The sequence below is a fragment of the Falco peregrinus genome, chromosome 2, assembly GCF_023634155.1.
Source record: "Falco peregrinus isolate bFalPer1 chromosome 2, bFalPer1.pri, whole genome shotgun sequence".
NCBI lineage: Eukaryota > Metazoa > Chordata > Aves > Falconiformes > Falconidae > Falco > Falco peregrinus.
The window spans coordinates 74,236,594-74,261,774 of record NC_073722.1 but is presented as its reverse complement, the minus strand read 5'-3'; the positions used below and the strand labels follow the sequence as shown (position 1 = coordinate 74,261,774).

The following is a 25,181-nucleotide window of genomic DNA, read 5'->3' as shown; positions in this document are numbered from 1 at the left end:
AGTTTATTGAGCATTTGTATGATTTAGTCTAGGTACATTTAAATTGACAGATTCCTGGTGACATGATCGAGGTGAATGAGATAGTTAAACACAAAGAATTCTCTGCTAAGCTACAGGACACTAGTGATGTGCTGAGGGTTTTTTAAAAAGCCAATAGAGAATTACATTTGTGCTTTCCTCATCCAGATTCTGAAATAAAGCTGAAAATAATGACATGCTAATAAAGCAGGAGGGGAAACCGGTGCAAAGTAGTTGCTGTGTCAGCATGTCGGCTCCTGATGTGATCATGGGAATACTCCTTGAGCATAGTTAGTAATGACATGTTTAGTGTGATGCCTGTTTTAGCTGAGGTGAGCAGTGGGGGTTGAAAAGAAATGAACAGCATCTACTTTTTTACAATTTTGAAGACTTTTTTGCTTTGTAAATAGTTTTTTTTTGTTGCATCATTTTCTAGAGAGTGAATGTCTCACACTATCTGTAGGAATAAATTGCTTTTTCTCCTCAGCTGTTCATTACTTTCTTTAACAAATTTTCTTACAGTTGAAAGGGTTCATTTTGGGCACGTACTCCAAATAAATTTGTGATCATTCCGGTTCTCATTTTGCAGCTGTACATGAAGAAATGAAAGCGTATGTAGCTCACACTATGGAAGTAATTTTAAAGTGTGATACCATTTATTTGGATTGTTTGTTTGACTTGGTTAAAAGACTATTTGAAAGAAGCATCAAAACTTCAGTGTGACTTCAAGAAAATCATACCTTATACTAAAAGTATTCGTAGCTAAAGGCTACGTTTTGAGCTAGCTGTAAAAATTTAGATAGACCTGTTTCACATCAGAAAATTCAGTGCTGTCAATAAGAGGATGATTCCTTAAACCACAGGAAAAGGAAAATATTCCAGCATGATTAGTACAATCCAAACAATATATTTTATCTTTTCATAGAAATTACTATTCTTTTAGAAAACAAACAAAAACAGTACCCCCCCAACCTGTGTAATGTAGAGATCTATATAGACACATGGAACATAGCTGAAATAAAACACAGGGACCTAAAAATGTATATATGAGAATAGTAACAATTTCAAAATTATTCAGGGATTTTGTATTTTGGGTTTTGTTTTGGCGGGGGGGTGTGTGGTTTTTTTTGTGTGTGTGGGGGTTTTGGTGTTTTTTTGGGGGGGGAGGGGAAAGTGGTTTGTTTTGGTTTTTTTATGTTTTCCAATTTATTTAACAAGTGAGATTAAGCTTTGAGAATCAGTTATGAAATAAAATTTCTCTTATCACTATTTGGAGTGTAATAATGCACGTGCTGCTTGTACCGCCATGTCCTGAAAGGAGCAGTGTCATCTTTATTATATCTTTAAAGGCTTTTTGTGTAGCTAAGTTAGATACTCTAATGAATAAGGCCTTAGTTTCTGAAGGAAGACAATCTAATTCTGCTAGGATGCTCAGGCGGGAACTATGATTACAACTTCTTTGCAATTCACCTGCATATGTATTTGTTTTACTGATGGAGATACTCCTGCGCTAGAGCGTGGATAATGTCTTGTTTCTGTGAGGTAGTTTGTTTGAAATGCCAGATGTAGCGGTGGTTAGAGGAGAAATTTTGAAGTTTGCATCTGATACATGGAGGCATGAATGAAATAAGCAGTGGTCAGAGCAAAACTGGAGCAATTATACTAGAGTGAGAGAGTGTAGTTTGTGACAGCTGCATGAAGTTTCATCTAATCTGCTTCCTTATACCTTTAGATGCCATCAGATGCAGGATTTGTGTCAGGCTGGGAAATGGGCAAAAAAGCATTGGAGTTTATTGGGGATATATGTGTGTGATAGGAATAAGAAAGATTCTCAAGAAGGAGCATCTGTTGAGTAACTTAATGCTGGACTGACAAATGCACTGTCTTGGGAGCAATTCTCCGCTGCCTGGTGGAAGGGCTGTGGAGCTCAAGGGGATTTTTATGGTGGCACATGCCAAATCCTCTACTCAATAAATGACCTGGATTATTCTGGGGACAACGCCAGGCTTAAGCTGACATTTCCCTTCTTTAGAATAAGAAGCTGTACTCTGCAGTGTTGGCTGGAAGGTCTTTGTTTTGCCATGCTGTTTTGCAACACAGTCAACAGCTGCCCTGTGTATGTGTAAACCTGTGTGTGTTCCCTTCCTTCCAGTGTGGCATTTGTTACAGAATCACTCTACAGGGATAGAATTCAACTAATTACTATCATTATTTTCCAAGTTTGTTTGGTTTTTTGGTTTTTTTGTTGTTTTTTTTTTCTCTCCTTAATCTTAACCTTGTGACTTAGTAGCCATTTAGAATTGTTCCTTCAGATGTTTGCTGAGCTATGTCATCACTGCACAGGGGTGTCCCACAGTGAAGCATTTGTCAGTTTGCTTTGAATGGTCCATGAGGTTAAAACCAAATTGTTTTAAGGCATATTGTTGGACAAAATCTTTGTACCCTTAAAGGTTACCTGGGTACACAAATACTCGTCTTTGTGGAGAAGACACAGTTTGCAGCACCTTCCATACCAAGTGTGTTCTCAGCCATGTTTAGTTTTACTTTATGGAGCTAAATAAAAGAAGGGAAATAGAAAGGGAGGCAAGGGAGAAAATTAATGTTTTCAGCTGAGATTTGCACAGAGATGACAGGTGAATGAGGTGGAGAGGTAAAGAACAGCTGTTCCAGATGGCAGCAGCTTCAGGAGGGAAAATGCTGGAGTCAAAGCGGTCAGATTGTAGGAAGAGATGACGCTCATATAGGATGAGTGGTGCTGGCACGGAGATGAATGTTGGAGGTCAGTGGGAAAAAGGTGATAAACATTGCATATGAGGTTTATTTCTCTTAAAGTAGCCATTTCCTTTTTCAGTTCTTTCAGCATCAATTGCAGGTATTTAACTGAAATCAGTAGTGATAAGCATTTTCTGTTCTCTTTGGCTGCATAACCACATATGCTGCCTTAGTTAAGTTTTTTATTGACAGCAGACACTCACAAATACAAACCTGAAAACTGAAGAAATTTCATAATTTTTAAATACAGTTTTCAAAGCCTTGTTTTGAAGCATCCTGTCTGTCTCTTTAATGTACTGCCTGGAAAGAAAAGCTTTAAAGGTGCTTGAAAATCTAAAAGCTCTGATTTGAGGGTTTTAAACAATATAACATTCTTCATAGGACTATAACAATGTAATTTGTGCCATCTCTGCATAAATGGTTCATACAAGAAGCAAATGTAAATTAATAGGAAATGAGTGATGTTAAAACCCCTATGGTTTAAAGAAAGAAAAAAAAGAAAGAAACCAAACCCTAAACCCTCTGGATTAGCCTTGGAGTTCTTTTGCAATACAGCTGAAAAATTGGCTGGGTGAGGGTTGGCCATCCTCACTCTACCACCTCTTGAGTTTAATGGTTTCTTGTTTGCAACACACTGGTTACATGTTTTGGGGAAAAAGGCAAAACAGTCACTTTCTGTCAGATTTATAAAGGCAGAAAATATTTTAATTAACTGCTTAAAGTTAATTTACTGATTTCAAGAGTCAGGCAGTTAGCTGGAGTGGTTGTTTTACAAATCTAATAGGAATTAGACTTGAAATAGTTTATATCAGCTGCTGAACAGTCTATTGATCATGGTTGTCAATTCTTACTCATTTTCCCAGTGCTGATACCATTTTAGGCTTAACCTCCCCTCATTTGAATTTTATATTTCTAAATTGTCAATAGACACGATGTTAAATGTATATCCTAGCCTGTTGCAGTCATTCAGTGTACTAAATGGCACTTTTGGAAAGGTAATTAGTACTCATTTCTTGGCCTTGTTCCTATACAGATTATTTGTTTTGTGCTTTAACTAGATTTCCCCAATATTTCTAGCTGGAATCAATGCTTCTCCTCAATTTATGCCTTAAATTATGTCAAAATGCAGAAATCCTGTATATTTTAAAGTAGCTTCTGGGCTCTGTGTTGAGATAACTGCTCTTCAGGAGTGAGCAAAGGGATGATGTTATCGTGTAAAATGCTTAAGTGCTTATGATAAATGCTTGGGATACTGCAGGTGAAAGGTGCAATGTAATTTTTGGTATTGTTTTTTCTTTTTCCCTCCAGGGGCAATTTTTGATGAGTCGGCCAAAAAAGATGAGGAAGTTTTTCGAATGGCAGTTGCTGATCTCAACCAGAATGATGAAATCTTACAAACGGAGAAAATCACATGTTCAGTGACATTTGTGGATGGCAACAATCCATTTCAGGCGGTTCAAGAAGGTAGGACATGTAAACAGATTTCTTGCTGTTGTTTCTGCAGAGACATGCAAAGTACTACACTGATAGCTTCCTGGATTTATAAGTTTGTAATTTTTATTGGTTTTTTTTTTTTACATAGAATATCAAATATTGCATTTATTGCAAATATTTTGGATTTAGCCGCTATGGTTTGTGTCGGTCTAGTGACTTCAAAGCTATAAACTTAGCTTTTATCTATTTTGTAAATAAAGGCTCTTGAAGAATGGTAAAGTCAGACAATTTGTGTACATCTTACTTCTTTTGTAGGCTGTTTTGAAGTTATTGTCAAAGTGATAGTCCTTACTTTATGACTATTTAATACTACTTCTTGGTTTAATTTTGTGCAACTAATAGCACTTAATTGGAAAACATAGGTTGTTGTGTGGAAAATCTTTTCAGCACATACACTGAAAAAGCTACCTCTTTCATAGGAGGGATTAGAGATAACCTGATGACTTGGAAAGCCACCTGTGTCCAATATGATTTTGTACTCAGTCTGTCCTTTGTTATTCCCCAATTATTGGACAAGAGATGAGGATGTTGCTTTGGGCTGCTGTGATAGCAGTAGGATGATAACAGGACTCAATATTTGAAATCCCTCTGAGCTGGATTAGCAAATCGCTGGTGTGACTGAGCAGTTGTCTGGCAAGACAGCTCCATGGAGTCTTTATGCATAGGGACTCAAATCTGTTTTCTAAGGATTTGTTGTTTCTTTGCTGTTCTGTCATACTAACTTCTGTCTGAGACACATAAAGACATTTATTGTAGGTATAGTATTAAACTTTTCTTAACAAGAAAACAAAATTTTCGTGACTTTCTGTATTCTTATTTGTTCTGTATTGACACTTGAGGTAGAACCTGAGATTTAAACAGCAAATGTGCAAACAGTTGCTCTGATGTTTGTGATTTCAAAGGTCAACACCTGTTTGGCTTCAATGGACTATTGACAAGGCAATGTTAATAAAAAGCTTTTTAATGCTTATATGACAATTTTATATTTATAAAAAATATATTTTTTTGAGAATTTAGTATTTTTTGGTTTGTTTTGTTAGTTTTTATAAATGCATAGACCTGTGTAATGAGAAGTGTTACAATTTGGGCTTGATAAGGTGGGGCAGAAAAAGAAGTGATTTGAGAGTATTCCAATCAGAATCAATTAAATCTGTTTCAGTCTGAAAAGGCAAACATAAAAATGGAAGCTGACAGATACTTTTAGAATCCAGAGGGGAAAAATGGGTGAGGTCAATCTTTTTTAGATACTTTCCACATGGTTAGTATTTAAGTTTTCTTCCATTTTGTCGCAGATGGATAATGTTAGCTGATGCTCCATGATTAACATTAACACCAAAACTTAATAATTAATTTCCTTTTTCGTTGTGTTAGATCAGTTGGAAATTATTTCTCAGAATGATGTTTTAAGCAACTTATTTCTTACTTAAAGAAAGTACGGGTGTCTGAAGTAAACATTCCAAAGAAGTTAATGATCTCATAGTTCAATATTCTATTACTTATTTTTGCAGAAGTTACATTTGTCATTTTTGAAAATATCTTGGTCGCGTCAATATTTTAAATGTAAATGGAGTAGATTGGATGTAAATTTTATTTCCATATGTTAGGGGGGAAAAGGTCTGTCATGCTATTGATGAATTCAAGAAAGCATTTGCCAGTAAAAATTGTTTCTTGTAAATGCATGGTGAAATACAGCTGCATAGCTAGCCAAGCCTCATAGTCACTATCTTTTATGTGGTTTGTTTGTCATAATTTGGGTTGAAGAATAAAGGTTGCATCTTTTGTGTGCATTTATCTGTGAATTTTTTGCTTGTTGAACTATTTTACCACAGTTAATATTTTTTCTTTTGTTTTAACTGAATATAGGCATAAGCTGCACCGTAGTATTTCAGTTATTTTTCACCAGTTTCCTCCTTTTCTCCTTTCCTCCACATCTTTATATCACTTGTCCCCTGTTCTTTAACTGGATTTCTTACAAGCATTTGTAGCAGGGAAAGCAATCTCTGTTAAGTGTTGCCCCATATTTCATAGTTTATCCTTTGGAAAAACATTTAGCCAAAATATACTATACTAAATGCCAGAAACACTTAATCTAAACACTTAGGCCATATCTGTATTCCATTTGTAAAAGAAATACTAGAAGGAGACTAAATCTTATATTTTTAAATGTGTATGGCATTCAGTATGCCCAAACTTGCTGTTTCCATGCCAGTGTGACTGTTTTCTTGGAAGCGTAACACTAATATGAGTCTGAGGTACCATGGCCTCTCTTATTAGGTAGAGCTTAATGTGCAAAATTTAGGGGTTTATTGTATTATGTTATTAAGTTATTAATATTATATATAAACTGCTTAAAGTTTGCTTTGGTTTAGTTCAGAATATCTGTGGGTTTTTATGGATTTGACTTTTTTTATCTTGTCTAAACGTCAGAACAGCCTTTAAAGAAAGAGTTTTTAATGTCCAGTAAAATGTTAACTTCAAGCATTAAAGCCACAGTAATAACAGAAGTTGTTGTACATTTCTTTAAAATATGCCCCTTTTACTGCATAGAGAAGGTTCTTAAAAAACTTGCATTGGGTTTTGAATTTCAGAAACTACGGAGACATGAGCAAAGGTCTGATAAAACAAGACATTAGTGCAGAAGAGATATTTACAGATTTTTTTCCGTAATGGTTCACATAATGGACAATATGTATAATTTCTACCTTTTATTTCATGTTATTAGCCAAATTAGGAAGTAACTCCCAAACAAAGTAAACAAGAACACTTGGATGCTTAATAATGATTTTTGGGATGTAAAGATAATTAATGTAAGATGATTGGCTGCTATGAGGTACTTGCTGTTCTTCCCTATGAATCTGTTTTTATAAATTATTACAGTGTCCTGAAATGTCTTCCATTTGTACCTTAGGGCATCTCATTAACAGTTCTGATTGGAGTGATGAGACTATGGCAAAGCTGTGTGGTTTTATCCTAGAAAAGCTGTGAATGACATGCCCCATAATATCACTGGAAGTGCCCTCAGGAACAATTTATAGGCATGTTCTAGTGCATGGAAATAGGAGGTGAAATTGAGTTTTTTAAATTTAGGGAAATTTTTATCTCTTTCAGTGTATGCTCTGTCAGAGAGGGCCAACAGGGAGCATGATGCACGCGATTTACTCTGCATGTTTGTAAATCAGCCTCCTGGGGTGGCATGGACACCCATCATAAGGGATGAGGCTGAGGTTGCCCTGTGAAGGGGGGAGGCAAGGCTAGGGCAAGCCTGGTTGGTAGGTTGGGGTGAAGACCAGCGAGGTGTGTGGCCAAGTGTGTGTAGCTCCAGCCTGTCAGGAACAGGGAACAGTTTGCAGAGGAGGAGAGTGGCTGGGAAGGGTGACTGGAACACGTAGATGGTGCATCCCGGCCCTTGCGGCAGCTGCAGCCAGTCGCTGAGTTGTCACAGGGACGCGCACCTGTGGAAATGTCCAACATGGCACATTCCTTCTTCTCTTCCTTTCTTTCTTCAGTACAATATACTTCACTATATTCATAATACTTTTATGTGAGGTCTCAAAATATTTACATGCTTCTGTGATCGAGAGAGGAAGAATATTGTGGCTGCCTTTTTTATGCTGTGCCCGTGTCGGGTGCTACAAAGGGAAAGCCGGAATTTATGTTTCTGTATAGACAATGAGGAAAGTAAGGATAATCAGTTTTTACATGGTGGCAAGTAGGTATTTTAACATTATGAAGTAAGGAATTATGGTGCCAGATCCATACTAGTGGCAATAATAATATGTATTAGCATAAAGTTTACTTCCTTTCCTGTGAGACTTCAGTTTGCAGCAGTATTTAAATAGGGGTGGGATAGGCCTTCAAAAGGTTTTTAGTTCTACAACATACATAAACTGTAATTATTTTTGAAAAGTCATGTTTCTATAGTTCTTTTTAATGTGCAGGGTTTTTTTTTTCTTTCACTGGGAAATTTGGTCAAGATAAATATATCACCTCTTTCTTGCTTGTCAGAATATATTTTCTTTTCTTTCTCTTACTTTCATTGTTCTTGTACTTACGTCAATACACTCATAATTAGAACATAAATTTTGTGGTTCAAAGCCTGCTATTTTCTCCAATCCTTAATTTCTCATTAATAATATGATCATATGGTTCCTGAATGGCTAATGTGAAATTTACAATAGCCTGTGCATTTTTGTATGATTCTCTTATGAGTTACCTTGGTAGAGGGATTACTAAATACCTGTTTCAGTCTTCTGCTAATGATTCGCTAAACATTTTCTGCAAGTTGTATTCTTGAAATACTGAATAAATTAGATTTGAGGGAAGGTGTTTTCCATTGATGCAGCTATTGCTGTCTGCTAGGATTCCAATCCTAAGGCATGTGGAGGGCAGGGGGAGCTTTGATAACTTGAACCACAGTTAATACTTTTGCTTGTGCTGATTTGTATCCTTGGGCAGCACAGTTCCTACAGCCTCCGTGCTGCCATTTCCACTTGCATGCCAAGAGTTAGGGAGCAAACTCTGCAGGTGTTTGCAGTGCAAGGAGGCATTAGGAGCCTCTGGAGCATCTTTGGAGCTTGGCAGCACCAACACCCAAAGGTGTTTAGGGTCCTTGGAAATCCATTGTCAGTATTTTAAACCTCCTGGCAAATATTTTCTTTTTATTTGGTGCTGATATTTTTTTATTCTGCTCCTTTCTCCTATCTCCTTTTTTGACTATATCACATTTTACCTATCCAAATAATATCTCTATTTGTAATCCAATGTATTTTTCTATAAGCTATCAATAACACATGACAAATAATTTGACTGATACTGTTTGAAATCCACTTTGTTTGACAAGTTTTCCTACTGCAATCACATAAATGTGTGTTTTATTTTTTTCAGCCAAACTTTTTGTCATTCAGGTTAGTCACCAGAGTATGCTTATAGACACGGGCTCAAGCCTTCGTAATGTCTTTTGAAAGCTTATTGTGATCAGTGAAGTAAATAAGTCAGTGAGTCATAACTAAATGGGATTCAGCTGTAGAGTAACAGAGGTTTGTAGGGCAGCAATATGTATGAAGGTCACATGCAGGATTTTATTCAAGCAAAGTTTTACGGTCAGGAATTACAGCCTGATGGATACATCTGCTTTGGCCTTTGGGACTACATGAATATAATAAGATTGTCCTTTCCCGTTTCTCTGATTGCTATAGAAACCTGTTTAAATTCATGATTTCATGGACTGCTAAACTTCCTTTCACATTGTGTCACTTATTTCTTCAAATTTCTCAACTTTCCTTGCGCTGTTTACTAACCCGTACATGTTCAGTTTCAAATTAAACCTTTACAGGATTGCACTTCTTCACTGCCCTTCCTTTTCATTCCAGGTTTGCTTTCTTCTTTTCCAATAATTTGGATTTTGATGAAAAATGATATTACTAATACTGAGGAAAAAAAAATAATTTTCAACTAGGATTTAAAATATAAAAAGTTAAGGGAGAAGAGGAGGAGCAGCATTTCAATAGTGATATAAAACTCCATTGTAAAATCAGAAACTGTTGGAAATGTTTGCAATTACAAATTGCTTGTATCATCAGTACTTCAGAAAATATGGCAAAGTCTTTTGAATTACCCATACTGTGTGCATCTAGATAACATACCAGCAGTGGTGGCACTGTGCCCTGTTCTCAAAGTACTGGGTGAGAAGCCTGGTACTCTTACACAGGCTTTGTTCTCATTTTAGTCCTGCTAACCCCACAAAATCAATCAGATCTCTGATTTGCATAAATGCGCCACAGGAGTCCGAGTGTTGGCAGCTTAAGAAAAAAGTCTTTACAACACTGGTGACATCATGACAGTTGGCAAGACAGTGGTTGCATGGGACAAGATCAGGGAGAAGGTGAGTGTGAGCATTGACTGAACTAGAAAAGGGGCATGTAATAGTTTAGGAGGAGCAGAATGTGTATTTAAAGCATTTTCAGCATCAATTTCAAAGCTATTGTGACCTTCCTTTGCCTGGAAGTAATGTACCCAGAGCATACTGTAAAAAGAGGATCAGATTTGTTTTGAGAAAGCCTCATGCTGTTACAGCAGTAACAGTAATTGCAAGACTTCCACCATTCTCCAGTCTTTGAATTTTGTGCTCCAGCATTTTCTAGTTCCTAATTCCTTCTGTAACAATGTTTTCTCCAATTGCAAGACACCTTCCATTACCTTTGTTTCCATTCTGAAAGCAAACTCTGGCAGCTCTAAGTTGCACTGGACTTGCAGATACCGGAAGATATATATATATATAAAGAGAATCCTTTATCTTCAGGTCTAGAAAACTCACCCAAATCCAGATATTTAAATAAACAAATCAGTCTATCAAGAAAGGATTTTTCCTGGGTAGTTTAAGGAATGTGAGAAACATGGTTTAAAGAAAAGCGGTACAAACTTCAGCAGTCCTTAGTATTCGCAGGTGGCAAATCTAGAAACATTAAACTACAGATATTAGTGTAGTTGAAGAGCTCTTTCTGAAGTTTGCTTTCCAAATTGCTGAGCCAAAGGGGGGAAAAAGAGGCTTTCTACAGTGCAGGCTAGGGCAAGATTCTGCCTTTTAGTTACTGTTATCCACGTTGTCTCACAGAGTACCTAAAATGCATTGAACGTATGTTTTATGATTACTGCATATCTTTGTCGTGGTTTAAGGAAAGCATACTAGTGTATCTACGGAAACCACTTTTCTTCGCATGACCAGGAAACCCAGTAGCATCCTACTGTTATACTTGGGTGCATCACAGTGTTCAGATACAATGATACGGCTGGAGGTATTTGCGTAGGACCACACACCAAACCAAGGACTAGTGTTTCAGAGCTTGCTTTACCTATCCCACCACCTTTCTGCAGTCTTTTTTTCCTTCTGCTTTCTCATGACTTTAAACCAGCAAGAGTTATTTTCCTAACACCGATGCCAGCTGCTATTGCCGGCTGCCAAAGTTTGGCTCAATATTAATTTTTATGGTAGATTTTGACATTTCTATCAGACCTTACACTTTCAAATGACAGACAGGAATTTTAATAGGCTTGAAAGAATTTCCTTCCCTGGCTTTTGCTTTAAAAAGCATGTGACTGTGAGGCAGGCTATTAACCTCTTTAGTTCGATTAAAAAGGTGAATCAAATAAATGAATAAATAACTGGACAAGTGTGATGCCCTTTGATGGTAGAGTGCAGAGTGAATTTTCTCACATTACCATAGGATAATCAGATAGGCTGATATTCTGCAGTACTTACACCTTAAATCCAGATAGGATCATTTCTGATTTTGCAATATGCATGTTTCCACTTGCAGTTCAGAAATGCCCAATATGTTTTCATTTATTAAACACAGTGCTTCAGTCTGCTGTGTTAATATACTCTGACACACTGCTAGTGGTTTACTTTTAGGAGAGCTATACAAATTGCTATGTGATTAGATAATATCAGTAGTACATTTAAATGTTTAAAGCCACTGTGCCTGAAGGGTTTGGGGGTATTTTAACAAACAGAAGTATAAAGACAAAGCAAATGAGAGATGCTTCATCTTCCTAGATGCCAATTATTTAGCCAGCACCCTAGGCTATCAGTCCCCCAAAGTAGTCTCCTTAAATAAGTAATGGACACCCTATCCAGATTTCCTGTCCGTCTTTTTCTGAAGCAATGTCCACTAAAATCACTACAGTAGTCAATCATCACTGTTCAACAGAAGAAATGTATATTCACAGACAGGCCTCACAGCCTGCAAGCTTGCAGAAATGTGTGGCAACGATCAAGCAATAAAATACTTCATTCAGTTGTTTTCTGCTGCATGAAGTCTTCCCAAGTCCATTCATATTAATTTGGGATTTTGCTTTTGCTTTTCCTGACTAAACTCTCTGAATTAAGTGAAAGTCTGTTTCACCTGATAGTTTAGATACAAATATGGATTTGACTGCATACAGATCCATATTTGCTGTATGCATCTGCACCTGTGTTTTGTCTAAAAGTCAATGTAATTAATTTTAATTAATTAATTGTTTTATTAGTGTAATTCTCCCCTTTGAGCCTTCCTTGTTCTTCTTTCTCTTCTCAAATATCTTTTGTTTCATTTACAAGCTTCTTTGTTGTTGTTATAATCTGTTAGCTTTTTGGGCACAGGCTGTATTCTTCATAAATACACTGCTCTGCATTTGAGCAACTGGGTATTTATCTGTTGCAAATAATTTTGAAAATACTCTTTTCTATATAATCAGAGGAAAAGTGTACTTTATGGAGGACAGTAGTGTTTTAAAATCTAATTCTGATAATGAGGAAATGATCCATGACACTCTGGAGGTGAAGCCTGAAGTGAATTATGAAGGTCATTCTCTTAGATGGGGAAATTAATTATATTTTAGCCTGGTTCACTGTTACTTAGACCCTTTATATTGTACACTACCAAGTAATTTTGACTAAATATCAATTTACAAAAAAAATATCTGAGAAAAGAGATCAGTTACAAGGACAGATTTTGAAAATAGGCAGAGTTTTATTACATGCTAATCATATCAGAAAACTATAACCTTTCATGTTATCTTTTTGAAAGGATGTCTGCTGTGGGATTTTAATGCTCATTCTATTTGATTGCCAGTGTGCCTTTAGTTTCCATGATTACTGGCTCTTCTGAAACTTTTTTTTCCTCCTTAAAATCCAATTGTTTGCAGTTCTTCATTGTGCAGTCTGAAAGAGTATTGAGGTGAGACAAGCTGCTCTGGAGGAGGCAGTAGTTAAGCGGAACACTCGCAGCGGGAGATGCAACAGGTAGTGTTGATGGTAATCAGAAAACATCTACTCTGAGCCTAGAACAGACACAGGACCCTTGCAGAGCCTCTCATGTGCTGTTGACACATAAGAGGGAGTTTGTGTTTGGGATCTTTATGTAAGGGTGTAAAGCACTAACACAGGGGTCTTAACACATGGAAATTAAGCACCTGCTTAAAGGCTTTCCTGAGCAGGGATATACTTAAGCAATGCAGAATCAGTGACTTAATTTTCTTTGACAGCTAGTAGTCATTATTTTGTTTCCTGTAAGGGTATATTTTCTTCAGAAACTTGGAGATCTTAACAGCTTGTACCACTGGTTGCCCAAATGACTGTGCCAGGTGCCTGTAGTTCCTCTGCTGTTGCTGGAAGCAGAAAATGTGGCTGCATGTCATGGCCATGCCTTGTGATACCTGGAAAGAAGTTTAAAATCACAATGAATCTTCCAGAATACCAGGCCACAAAATACAGTTAAATAAGTAAAAGCCTACAGAGGTTTTGCTTCTGACACTGTGTTTTATGACAAGGGGGTTATGATGTACTGGGCTTGGTCATCAAAAAGCACCAGAGCACTGTACTAAGAAATTGCTGTTTCATGTTACAGGTAAACAATTTATGTTCATCCCATCCCTTTGTGAGCTGGTACAGGAAAAGAAGCCAGCAAGAAGCTACTTTCTTTTTTAAAAAATGTTATGTTACATCTCTTTAGTACCAAGCTGTGGCTCACTGGTAAGCCTTGTGATGGCTAGCCCTTGCAAAGGGCAGAGGAAGGAAGCATGACTTCCCCTTCTAGATGCAGCCAGGTATTGGACCAGCTTTGTTACAATGTTAGTCACCAGAAGCTGAAAGCAAACAGTCATTAATTAGTCAAATACCGCAGCAGCCAGCTGCCCTAAGAGGGGAGACTTTTGCATTTCTGCATTGCCATTTCAGCGAGAAGGGGTGCCCAAACTTTATTTCCTGAACAGAGAAGAGGAATGTTTGGAGAAGGTGAAATCCATTCAGACCACTAGGAGTTTAAAAAACGAAGATCACATAGACTATAACAGCTAATGTGCCCTCTAATGGGTGCAGTCTGATGTGTGAGGTGGCGCATAGAGACAGACTTGTCCAGACACTTGTTAAAAGGCTCAATAGTTCTACTTGAAACATGTAAAATTTGAGTTTCTTCATGAAGTCTTTGCTAATCCTAATTCTCTGATAAAAAAAAGGAAAATGGAGTACATGGGTATAGATGAAGAAAGACAAATTCCACTTGCCTTTTCTTGCCTTTCCAAAATTTTCTTTCTAATGTAGTTTGCACTTCATCTTAATTTGGCACTGATGAATCAAATGCCGAGCCAAAATCATACTCTTTTATATGTTTGGCTCATCGAGTTCCACACATTGTGGGGCAGAAATTCCTTCCTCTGATGAGCGGGGGAGAAAGTCTAGAGATATTTGCGCAGCACAGGAGCAAGAAGTACCTTGCCTAACCCAGTTGTGTTAGGCAAACACAGTTACCTTCATTTAGAATAGTTCTAACTGAGTTTAAAACAAACCTCCAAAAACACTAACTTAAGAAAACATTTTAAAGTAATCTTCTCTGCTGTGTTAGTTAACCTACAGAGTGAAAAAATGTAGTCCTACCTTTATCTTGGGAAAAAAAAAAGAAAAAAAAAAAAAAGAAAACCTATTCAGAAAAGTGTTTTTCTGTATTCCAAGAAGGAAGAGGGATTTTTTTGTATTTTCCTTCCTAATAGGCAAATTGTTTCTTTCAATACCAGATAACAGCATTATATTCATAGGTCACAGGGATTCTGTAGTTGGAACATTTTTTTCATCGACTTTCATTATTTGGAGGATTAACCTTTTAAAAGAAGCTTGGCATCCAGGGAAGCCCTGTGCAGAATTGCTTGGCCCTGTTAGGTCAATGCACACTCAATTCACCATTTTTCAAGCATAAAACATACTTAATTTTCAGTATTTGTCAACTTCTTTTTTTGGAGAGCCTTGGAGGATATCAATATTTGGTTGTTTATATTGCAATACACCATGAAGAATTTCTGTAGAATGGTTTTGTTTCTGTCTCTTTACATAGGATCCCTTGACCCTCATCAATTTGTGCCTGAAAATATAGTATTAAAATTTATTGTGAAGGGGCTTTTTGTGTCAGAAGGGAGGATAAGCAGTCATAATTCCTGTAAAGTGCTACTTTAAACCTTCCGCCAGCTGAGCCTTTAGGTCAGCTAGGCTTGCTTGAGGTAGGTTCAGATTCTTTGCAGACAAAATACCATGAAAAATAATTTAGCAGGTTGTGATGTGTTACATAGCATCAAATTTTTTAAGAATTGTTTTCCACATAAAAAAACAGTTGTGGATATATCAAATGGGGCTGGGTATCACTAGTCTCAGTTCCTCCTTTCAATAAACTCAGCAAGAAAGGCAATGTGCTATTACTTGTTTTTAGCAACTGCTGTAATCCTGACTCCTTTGAATTTGAGCAGAACTAGTTCCAAAGCTCAAATCACTTTTTAAAATGAAATGTACCTGTCAAATGTATTTGAGCATGCTAAGATCATATCTCAGGAATTTCCGAGTTTTGTGTCAAGTCCTTAAACAAGGTTGATTCATGTAATATATTTGCCAGTTTGACCTGGTTTCAGCTGGGATAAAGTTAATTTTCTTCTTAGTAGCTGGTGCAGTGCTGTAGTTTGGATTTGGTGTGAGAATAATGTTGACAACATACCAATGGTTTTAGTTGTTGCTAAGTAATATTTATACTAAGTCCAGGACTTCTAAGTTTCTCAGGCCCTGCCAGCAAGAAGGCTTAAAGGCCACAAGAATTTGGGAGAGGACAAGCCGGGACAGCTCACCCAGACTAGCGAAAGGGATATTGCCTAATACAGAAAGTCATGCTGAGTATTTAAACCAGGGGAAGTTTGGTGGGACCTGCTGGTCACTGTCCAGGGATGGCTGGGCACTGGTCAGAGGTGGTGAGCAAATTCTATTTTTTCATCGCTTGTGGGGGTTTTTTCCCCCCTCTTCCCTTTGGGTTTTATTCCTCTCTCCTTCTTCCTCCTTTCATTATAATTTGTTGTTGTTACTATTTCTTATCTCAACCTTCAAGTTTTACATTCCTTCTGGATTCTCCTCCCTATGCCTCTGGGGAGGGCAGGAGTGAGTGAGCAGCTGCATGGTACTTAGTTGCTGTCTGAGATTAAACTATGACACGATTCACATAAATTTCTTCTCTCTCTTTGGGTGATTTTCTGCTCTTCAGACATTCGTTTCATGTGCAATCTAACTTTATGGCAGAGTTAGAAGCTGCTGTGAATCAGCAGATGCTGTTTTCTTATCTGAAACTGAAGAAGTAATTTATTTTACAACATTAAAAAAAAAAGTGAGTTCAGAACTGCCTATGGATAAGTGATTTCACAGTTGATTTGATAATGAAAAGCAGAATCTTGAGCAGTTATCCTTCATGTGAATGCTTCTTGTATTTCTAAACTCCAGTATCCTTCTCCACAGACAAATTCTAGAGAGGTTCTTGAGCTTTTCTTTAAGGGATGAACATAACATATCCACTCCTTTCCTCCTTCTCAGTTTATTCTTGTTGGTTATTTCTGGCAGGTCATGGGTTATTTCTGACAGTGATTGTTTTTATCTGGCTGATTTTTACGACATGAATATACAAAAATCTAGAACAAAAGCTTTAGCTGGCATTATGAAAGAATGCAAATTGCACACTCTAAATTACCTCTGAAAATCAGTGTGGTTGGTCATGTTCAGAGGCACCAGGCTCAGGAAAACTTTCTGTTAACTTCAGTGAGATCAATTGTAGAATAACACGCTGGAAAATATTACATATAAAAAAATCCATGTACTCAATAATGTGTCTGTTGTAGTGATTTTATTTGAAGTTTAGACTGAAAATAATAGAAGCAAAATGAAATCAAGGTATCTTATCCTCTTACTGTTTTATTTTGTGTGTTTTGCGAAGTGTTCTTGCTGTGTGAGATCTTGGTAGGTGCCATTCTTCAGGAGAAGCTATTTCAGAGTTTCTCAGATTCTTCACAATGTAAAGGGATGTTCAATTTTATTAAAAGTAACTGAAATAAAGGAAATTTAAGAAAGATCTGTGAAAAAGTGGCAGAAACAATGTAGCATATAAGACAGACTGCCATCATACTTTTCCAAAGATTTCTTTCTCAGAAGTTGACAAGCTGAACTGTACCACTCATGTGTAGGAAAATAGGGAGGGATGGTACAAAGTGAAAAATGTGAAAGTAACAGATTTTTTTATGCCTTTCCAAACATGTTTAATATCATGCATGTTAGAATCCAGTGGTGTTTATGATAGAGATTTTGATAAACCGTCCAAAAGGCAAATGCCAAAAGGTCATGGTAGCTTTTTTAAGTTTTCTAAGAGGATGCAAAATGAAGTAAAAAAAAAAAAAATATTTATTGAGAGTAGCGCAATAAAAATGGCTTGAAGTCTTCCTTCCCTGCAACTACCTCCGATTTTGAACATGTGAAGCAGTGCAGGATACATTGCAAGGCTCATATTACTTATATAAGACAGCTTGTACAACATTGCAAGGCTCATATTACTTATATAAGACGGCTTGTACATTTTGGGGAAATAAACATCCCAGCTGGAAAGAAGACATTTTGAATGCAGTTTTGGATGAGAACTCTCCATCACAGGAGACCTGTACTTGCTACTCAGCTGCAGGATTAGAGACTGGATGAAATTTCTTTTACCTAAGAAACTATCACTTTTTCCAGCTTGCTTTGTTTCTTGAGGAGTAGTAGGCTGGCCATTGTGATTTCAAAAGATAAGTGTAAGCCTTTACACACATACTACTGTGAATAGTAGTCTGAAGACTGCAGAGCTGGAGAGCTTTAGAAGTATTGGGGTGTCTGCATGTGGCTTCTGAAGGGGTTAACAGACTTTTCAAATACGTCAAAAGAGTTAAGTTCTTAAGTTACCTCTTCTCTAGAAAGCTGAATTCTAGAAAGACTATGGAAAAGCTGGAGAAAGACTTGTGCATACCAAAATTTCTGTTCTATTTCTTTCTGGTTTTGTGGAACCTGAAGAAAGGATTGCAGCCTCTGAGGATGTCAGTTGTGATGCACAGAAGAACATATGTGACATTAACCAAATTTGATTTAAGTGTAAATACTTTTCAAATGGAAGTAAATTATATCATTCCAAATTCTAAAATGCGTTTGTGTATCTGGTTCTTTTGTAATGGGAAATGAAAGAAACCTTTAGAAAAATATGAAACACACATACTCGTTAAGAGGGAATAATTAGTGTGCCTGACTAACCTAGGATCTCTATTTTTTTTTCTCTGAATTTCTCCTGAGGACTCTCAAATTCTTTGAAAAGAGTTGAAAAGCCATCTCCCATGGGGTTGAGTTATGTCTTTTTAATTGGTGTATAGATCACAGACACAGATATGAAGGGTTTAAGCCTAATTCTCTAGCTGTCACTTTCAAAATAGGAATTGAGTAGAAACCCATGCTTGTAATATCTATTGGACTCTGTAAAAAGCCTGAACAGTGACATGGCAAGAAAGGAATGGGTTTGCATTTTTCAGCCAATATAAGGAATCTGAGTACATTTCTTCAAATCAGTCACATGTATAAATTCTCTGTAATTATGCCTAGCAATGCATTAATGAGAAAGAAAAAAAAAAAAAAGTACTGCAAACAGAAAACAAATACTCAATAGTTTTGGGTAGAGGTGTGTGTAGGTACATACAGGATATTAACTTGTGATAAAATTCTTATAGTTGCCTAGGCTATAAGAACATAGATGATGTTATCTTAAAATGCATCAATAATCTTTTCCATTAAACCTATCATTGTAGCAGCAACTTCAGCATTTGAAATAGACATTTCATAAATATTTACCTGGAATAAAAATCATTTGGCAGAAGTATCTGTCATGCAGAGTCATTACATCTGGCAGCTGGAATATATATCTAGATAGAATAGATTGCAGTTTTGGAAATACCAGACTTTTGGAAAAGTAAAATACAATTCCCAGGTCGTATGCTACACTTAGATGAAAGTGAACTTTGAAATATTTGCCTGCTTTTGGTAGCTTGTCTGTCAGTTCTTCTAGAGCTTGCTCAAAGTCTGCAATCTGATTATTTCATTATCTCCAGATTCATATAAGTTCAATTTAATAACGAGTTTTCATATCTTGACTGTTGCTATGGAATTATGTAGAGCATAAGTATACAAGTGTAAAATTAAATGGTCTGTTTTATTAGGTTTACCTTTGCTGTTTCCAAGCTGCCTTTTGAAACAGTTGAACCATGTTTTGTCTTCCTATATACTATACTCTCGACTTCACTAAATGTGGAAAAAGTGCGTGCTCCTTGGCTGGGTTCCCTATGGCAGACTTTCTCTTTACAGATCTGCAGGGCTGTGGTCATATGGATTAGTAATAAAAAATCTACAGTGGGCCAAAATGGGATGAAGGTTACTTTGTACCCAAATTTGAGTTAAGCTATGATATGAATTAAAAGGGGAATAACTATTTCTGATCATATCTTTTTGTGGTCTCTTTAAGTTTGTGCAAACTATTAGCTAGTTTGTCCATGAAGATACTTCCTTATGAGTAGCTATTTTGGTAAAAATTTCCATGCATGTAGAATCTAAGGTATTCAAATATTACTACCTGAGACAAAGATTCACCATAATGTGTGTGTGTGTGGGTGAAACAAAAACCAAGAATATCCCTTATTCTCTAGGACTGAGTTTTTCTTGTTGCTTAATATTCTTATGTGTAAACAACACTACGCGGTTTGGAAAAGATGGAAAAAGAGGGTCAGGAGGGAGCAGAAGAAAACTTCTTAGTGCTCCTGGAGGTGGAATTTTGCTATTTTTTGTTTTAGTGTTTTATTTGGTGTTCTGCATATAAAACATGAGGGTTTGGATAGTATTTAGTTTTCTGCAGAGTAAGCAACTTAACATAAGATTTCATTACAGACAAACTGTCTTGTTATCTTAATAGGAGCTGCTTTAGTAACAGTTGTCATTTCATGCAGTTTTACCTCTCTAGGTAAATAGCAGTTTATAACAAACCTAATTTTGGAATTTTCTAAAATATGTTATAAAATACACATTTTCCCATGAGTGTACCTGCATTGTATCTCAGCCTTATACAGTTATCAGACCAGTTGGTACTGATTATAGCCTCTCTAAATCTTTATCACCTCTATAATTTTTTATTATTCTCTTTGTGATGGTTGATACCACAGTGAGTGACCTGTAGTTATCAGGTCACCCTCTTTCAGTACTGCAATAATAACACTTCTAGTTTGCAGAAAAAGCCCACTATTTCAAGTTTTATTTTAAAATTTAATACTAGCATATTAGCAACTATTTCCTCATCTGACTCTTAGCATTCTTGGATTATTGACATTAACTTTACCTATTTGAAAGTATTTCTCCTTGGTGAATGAGATTGTTTCCAGAAAATTATGTAAACGGATACAGAAAATGCATGCTTTTATGAATGGTAGTGCTGTTTTCCCCCACTTTCTTTGCAGTAGCCTGTAGCCAGCAGCCCAACCTTCCTATCTGATTACAGCATCAGTGTTTGGGTTGTTCCGAAGGACTGTGTGATGATAACCCACCAGGAAAAGCAAGGCTATGACACTGCAGCGCAGATGTCCAAGCAGAAGAGAGAAATGTTCCCCAGAGTGAGCTAATACCACTTGCCATTTGCAAGTTTTGGAGGGTCCTGAGAGTGTCATTTAGCATAATGTGTGTTGGAGGCTGCGAAATTCAGGCATGGGGTAGAGGAGGTGTTTCAGAGGGTTGCAATTGCTATCACTTGAAAGGCACCATACTTGAGCAGCAAGAATTTGACATCCGTGAGCATCCTGAATCCGTTCTATTCCCTTCACCCATTTCCTGTGGCATCACGTTCTGGTAGTTTTCAATAGCTGTACAAACAAATTAAATCTGTCTATCCCAACTAAAACTCTGAATACAGGATAGATAAGCCCAAGTTTACTGCCTAATTCACTCTTTGCTCCTTGCTCTGCATTATTGTAAGAGGGCAAGAGAGCTTCATGTTTTATTCAGTTAATATAACATATATTTAATTTGCATTTTTAATGTTTTTGAAGGTGAAGGATAGCAACTTCAGCAGTGCTGAACATGGTAATTTAATTGGCTGTAGGGCAATCCTAGGATTCTTAGAGACGGCTTCATTGGGAAATATTGCAGAAACTTAAACAAGTACACCAGTCAATAGCTTACCTGTATTAAACTGTCACCCTCACCCCACAAAGTAGCAGGGGGTTACTTATAACTCGCAGCTCTCTGTGTTGCCTGTTCATCTCATTTCAGATGTTTGCAGGAGAAGGAACAAAATCTAAAGGGAAGAACAGAGGCTACCAAGGCATGCTAAAAGCTGCTGAATGCTTCCTTTAATTGCTCTGTCACTGAAATGTTTAAAGTTATCACTTTGAAATTATTACTTGTGTACTTGAGAAACAGAGGAACAAAAAATGGCCCATATTAAAAGGGAGTATATAAATTTTGTGATAGTGAAATTTATGTCTCCTAATCCAGTGGCTGCCTGCAGGATCTGGGTTTCTAAGGCAGCATTTTTTACCTGCATAGATTTTGTGTTATGAAAAATGCCACATATAAGATGAGACAAATACACCCTGGGACTTCTGATGGCTAGTGTTTGCCTTTTGCTAAACTGTTGCTGACTTAGAGATAAGGGCAATTCTATCAAGCAAAAGGATCTGCATTCTCCACATTAGATGTTGAGATGATAATATTTTAAACCAGCTCATAAATGTTCTGAAGTGCAAATTCAGATAAAAAAATCTCTTTAATCAAATAAAGTAATTAAAGTTGGCCCAAAGAGGCTATTTATTGATAATGGATAATGGTACTGCTCATGTTTTATTAAGCTGTAATTACCAAAACAGAGATCAGTTTAAAAAGGAATTTTATTATTATTATTACTCTTTAACCATATTATTATATGCTCTTTATTATTTTTGTCTTTCTGGTATATTTTTTACCATTTGGAAGCCAGAATTATGAATATACTCATTATTTCTTATCTGAAGTTGACAAAGATGTTCTCTATAATGTGCAGGATGTTGGCATTTTGTTCATTAACTTTCTCTTCATTAGGCAGATTTTTAGGCTGCTTAACTCTGTAATGTATTCAACGTAAGAATCATCAAAAAAAAAAAAAGGTAGATGTGTTGCCACTCACCAGATCAAATATTCTTGCACCTCCTACTGCTTCCTTGTAAGCCAAAATACACACATAGAATGGGTCAGAGGATGATTTCATTGAAAACACTGATTTAAAATTAGGTCACGATAATTTCAGCAGCATCAAACCATAGCATTTGTAAGGCAGTTTAATCCTGTATGAATTATTGTTTAGATAAAGATTATTAATTACTAGCTGCCATTTGGTTAATGGCAGTATGCCAAGAAAGCACTCAGAGGACTCTTTTTTTCACCCTTCTATCTATTGTAGTGAGTTGGAGTCAACTTGAGTATTTGGCTTTAGAGCAGAAAACTTCAAAGAAATTTGGCTGCTAGGCTTTTAAATTCTTTCAATTATTCTTTCTATTAATAAAATGCAGATCTGCAGCATCAGTTTTAAATGCCCAGATTTAGGGAGAGAGGGAGAGAGAGAAAATTGATTGGGAATTGTATTAGTACTGTTGTGTCATCCCACCAAGTAGCAATTGTTAAAATTATTATTACAGGTACATTAGTAATAAACTTCAGTCAAAGCTGTCTCCAGTTGTGGCTGTTTTCCTAAGTCACTGGTCTTTTGAAAGCTACTTAATTTTTATTGCCTATTCAGTTACAATTTCTTCTACACATCACTCTTCCCTTTTCTTTTCCCCAAGAATATTTATCTTTGCAAGACATCACATAGTGTAATATATTTTTTTCTACCAACAACTCACCGAGACCCATTGGAAATTGTATTATTACAGCATACACAGTGCAGCAACCTATTCAAAAATATGAAGACAAAATCAAAGGAAAGCAAATTTATTTTCATTAGACTTCTGATATTTGACACTTGTAATTTTTTATGTGATGTACTAGTGCTTTCATATAAAGAGCAGTCAGACTGTAATTCATTTGTGTATACTGCAATGTAGGGTAATGAAAGAAAAACAGGACATTCACCAATTAACTTGTAGAGAGCCAAGTAAAGAGTGGTTACTGAGAATTGCCCTTAAAGTTGTCCAAATAATCTTGGCATCAAAAAAATTCTTGTCTTGTTGCTTATTTTATTTCTGTTTTTAAGATACGAGCGTGTATTTACATACCACGAAGTTTATAAGTAAAATGTGAGATTGCAGCGAACAAGAGGCTTAGCAACCTTTTGTAATACTTGGTACGTGTTTAGGACGTTATTTATCTGTCATATATCAGTAGTGCTTTAAACCATTTATCCAGCTAATTTTTTTATTTTGATTGTGTTAATAGATCAAATCAGCAAATGAGAAAGCATGATGGCCTAAGAAGGAGAGGAACTGGCATGTGACATGAGTTTGGCTCCTCCAAGAGGGACACTGGCTCTTTGTAGTTTTTTTTCCTGTGGTAGTATTTGCCATACTGATGCTTGCAGATCATAACAGTATGATTCAGCAGGCTGGGGTTTCATACCTGGAAAGTTACAGAAGTGTCCAGCACTGTTATTCACCTAGGTACCTTTGAAACTAATTTGCGTGAGTACAGCAGAGAGTAAGATGAATTTACTTCTTTCCATCAGGAGTGTAAGGTGAGAACTTCTCATCTGAGGAATAGTTCTGCCTGTGCTTTCACTGTAGATCCACATACAGAATAAGCCCCACATCCCTAGGAAAGAACTGAACCCAAAACTTGAGATGTATACCGACTTTCTGTGAATGACTGACATTCAGGATATCATTAAATGTAACTGCAGGCAACTTAATTTCATCTCACTTTTCCAGTGCAACTGTTTTAGACTACAGGAACATATTCTATGACACATCCTCACCTCATCGTACGCTTACACTGAAGGAACTGCTGTTTCCTTTCATCTCATCACTTCATTCATTGCTCTACATGGTTGTACCAAGACTTTACATTCAGCTTGGTACACGTATGTGTACCTGGCAGCACAGGGCAAGCATCTTAGGATACAAAGAGCTGCTGGAAACTGAAAAGGTCCCTGATGCTCTCCCTTTAGGGAGAGAGAAGGGGAGAAAAGAACTACGAAGTATGCATTTTTGCAGAGAAGTGGAAGGAATGGGAGAAGCAGTACTGGCAATCAAATGTAGTGATTCCAGCAATGGAAGGAAGAGGAGGTATAAAATGGTGACTGATGAGAAACTGTTAAGAGCACTTATTGTATTTCCACTTCCAAAATCTATGTCTGTCTTCCCTCCACTAGGTGCAAATGTCCAATGTCCTGACATAGGTACATGCCATGGTGCTGAAATTGGCTTTACTGGGATGGAGGTAATTGTTTCATGCCATCAAACCAAATGTGGTGCCAAATCAAGAACTCCTTCCAAAGCATTGTAGAGATAGATGTCTCAGCCATACAGGCATCTCAGTAGCAGATGTGCACACAGAAGAAGTGCTGGGCAGCACCTATATTTGCCGCATATCTCTTCCCAAGCTCCTATTTGTGGCTGTCGAGCAAAGCTTTCAGTGACAGGTTCCACAAACTGCTTTTTCCTCCTGACTCCAGTCGTTCTTGCCTGCTCTGGACTTTCCATGCTTGTGGACGCAGTTAATTCTGTTTATCCACCTTTTCTCTCTACCTATCACTCACTTTCTGGAATTAAAGAGCTAAAGCCAAACTGGTTGAAGGGATAAACTGAGATCATCTTGTCTAACTCTGTATGTGATTAGCTAGAATAAGAATTATACCTCCTGAAGTCTGTAGAGCATTACTGTATATTATCAAATAGTGTCTGTGTTTTCATCCAGAGGTGAATGAATATTAGACAAACTGATCCCTGAACAGTATTTTTTTTTTTTTTTTTTTTTTACCATATTACGTTTAGGTTGTATTTGAGCTCCTATTTGATGAGACAAGCTATGCAGAGAGAAACAGATCATGTGGGCTTTA

General features: G+C 36.8%; 1 protein-coding gene across 1 annotated transcript in view; it reads left to right on the top strand.

Annotated features, from left to right (window-relative positions):
• Positions 1-25,181, top strand: part of GRID2 (glutamate ionotropic receptor delta type subunit 2) — a 730,229-nt gene that overhangs the window by 142,833 nt on the left and 562,215 nt on the right. The window contains exon 2 of the mRNA XM_005232525.3: positions 4,099-4,254. Coding sequence (XP_005232582.2) covers positions 4,099-4,254 — 156 coding nt within the window. The remainder of the gene's footprint in view (positions 1-4,098; positions 4,255-25,181) is intronic.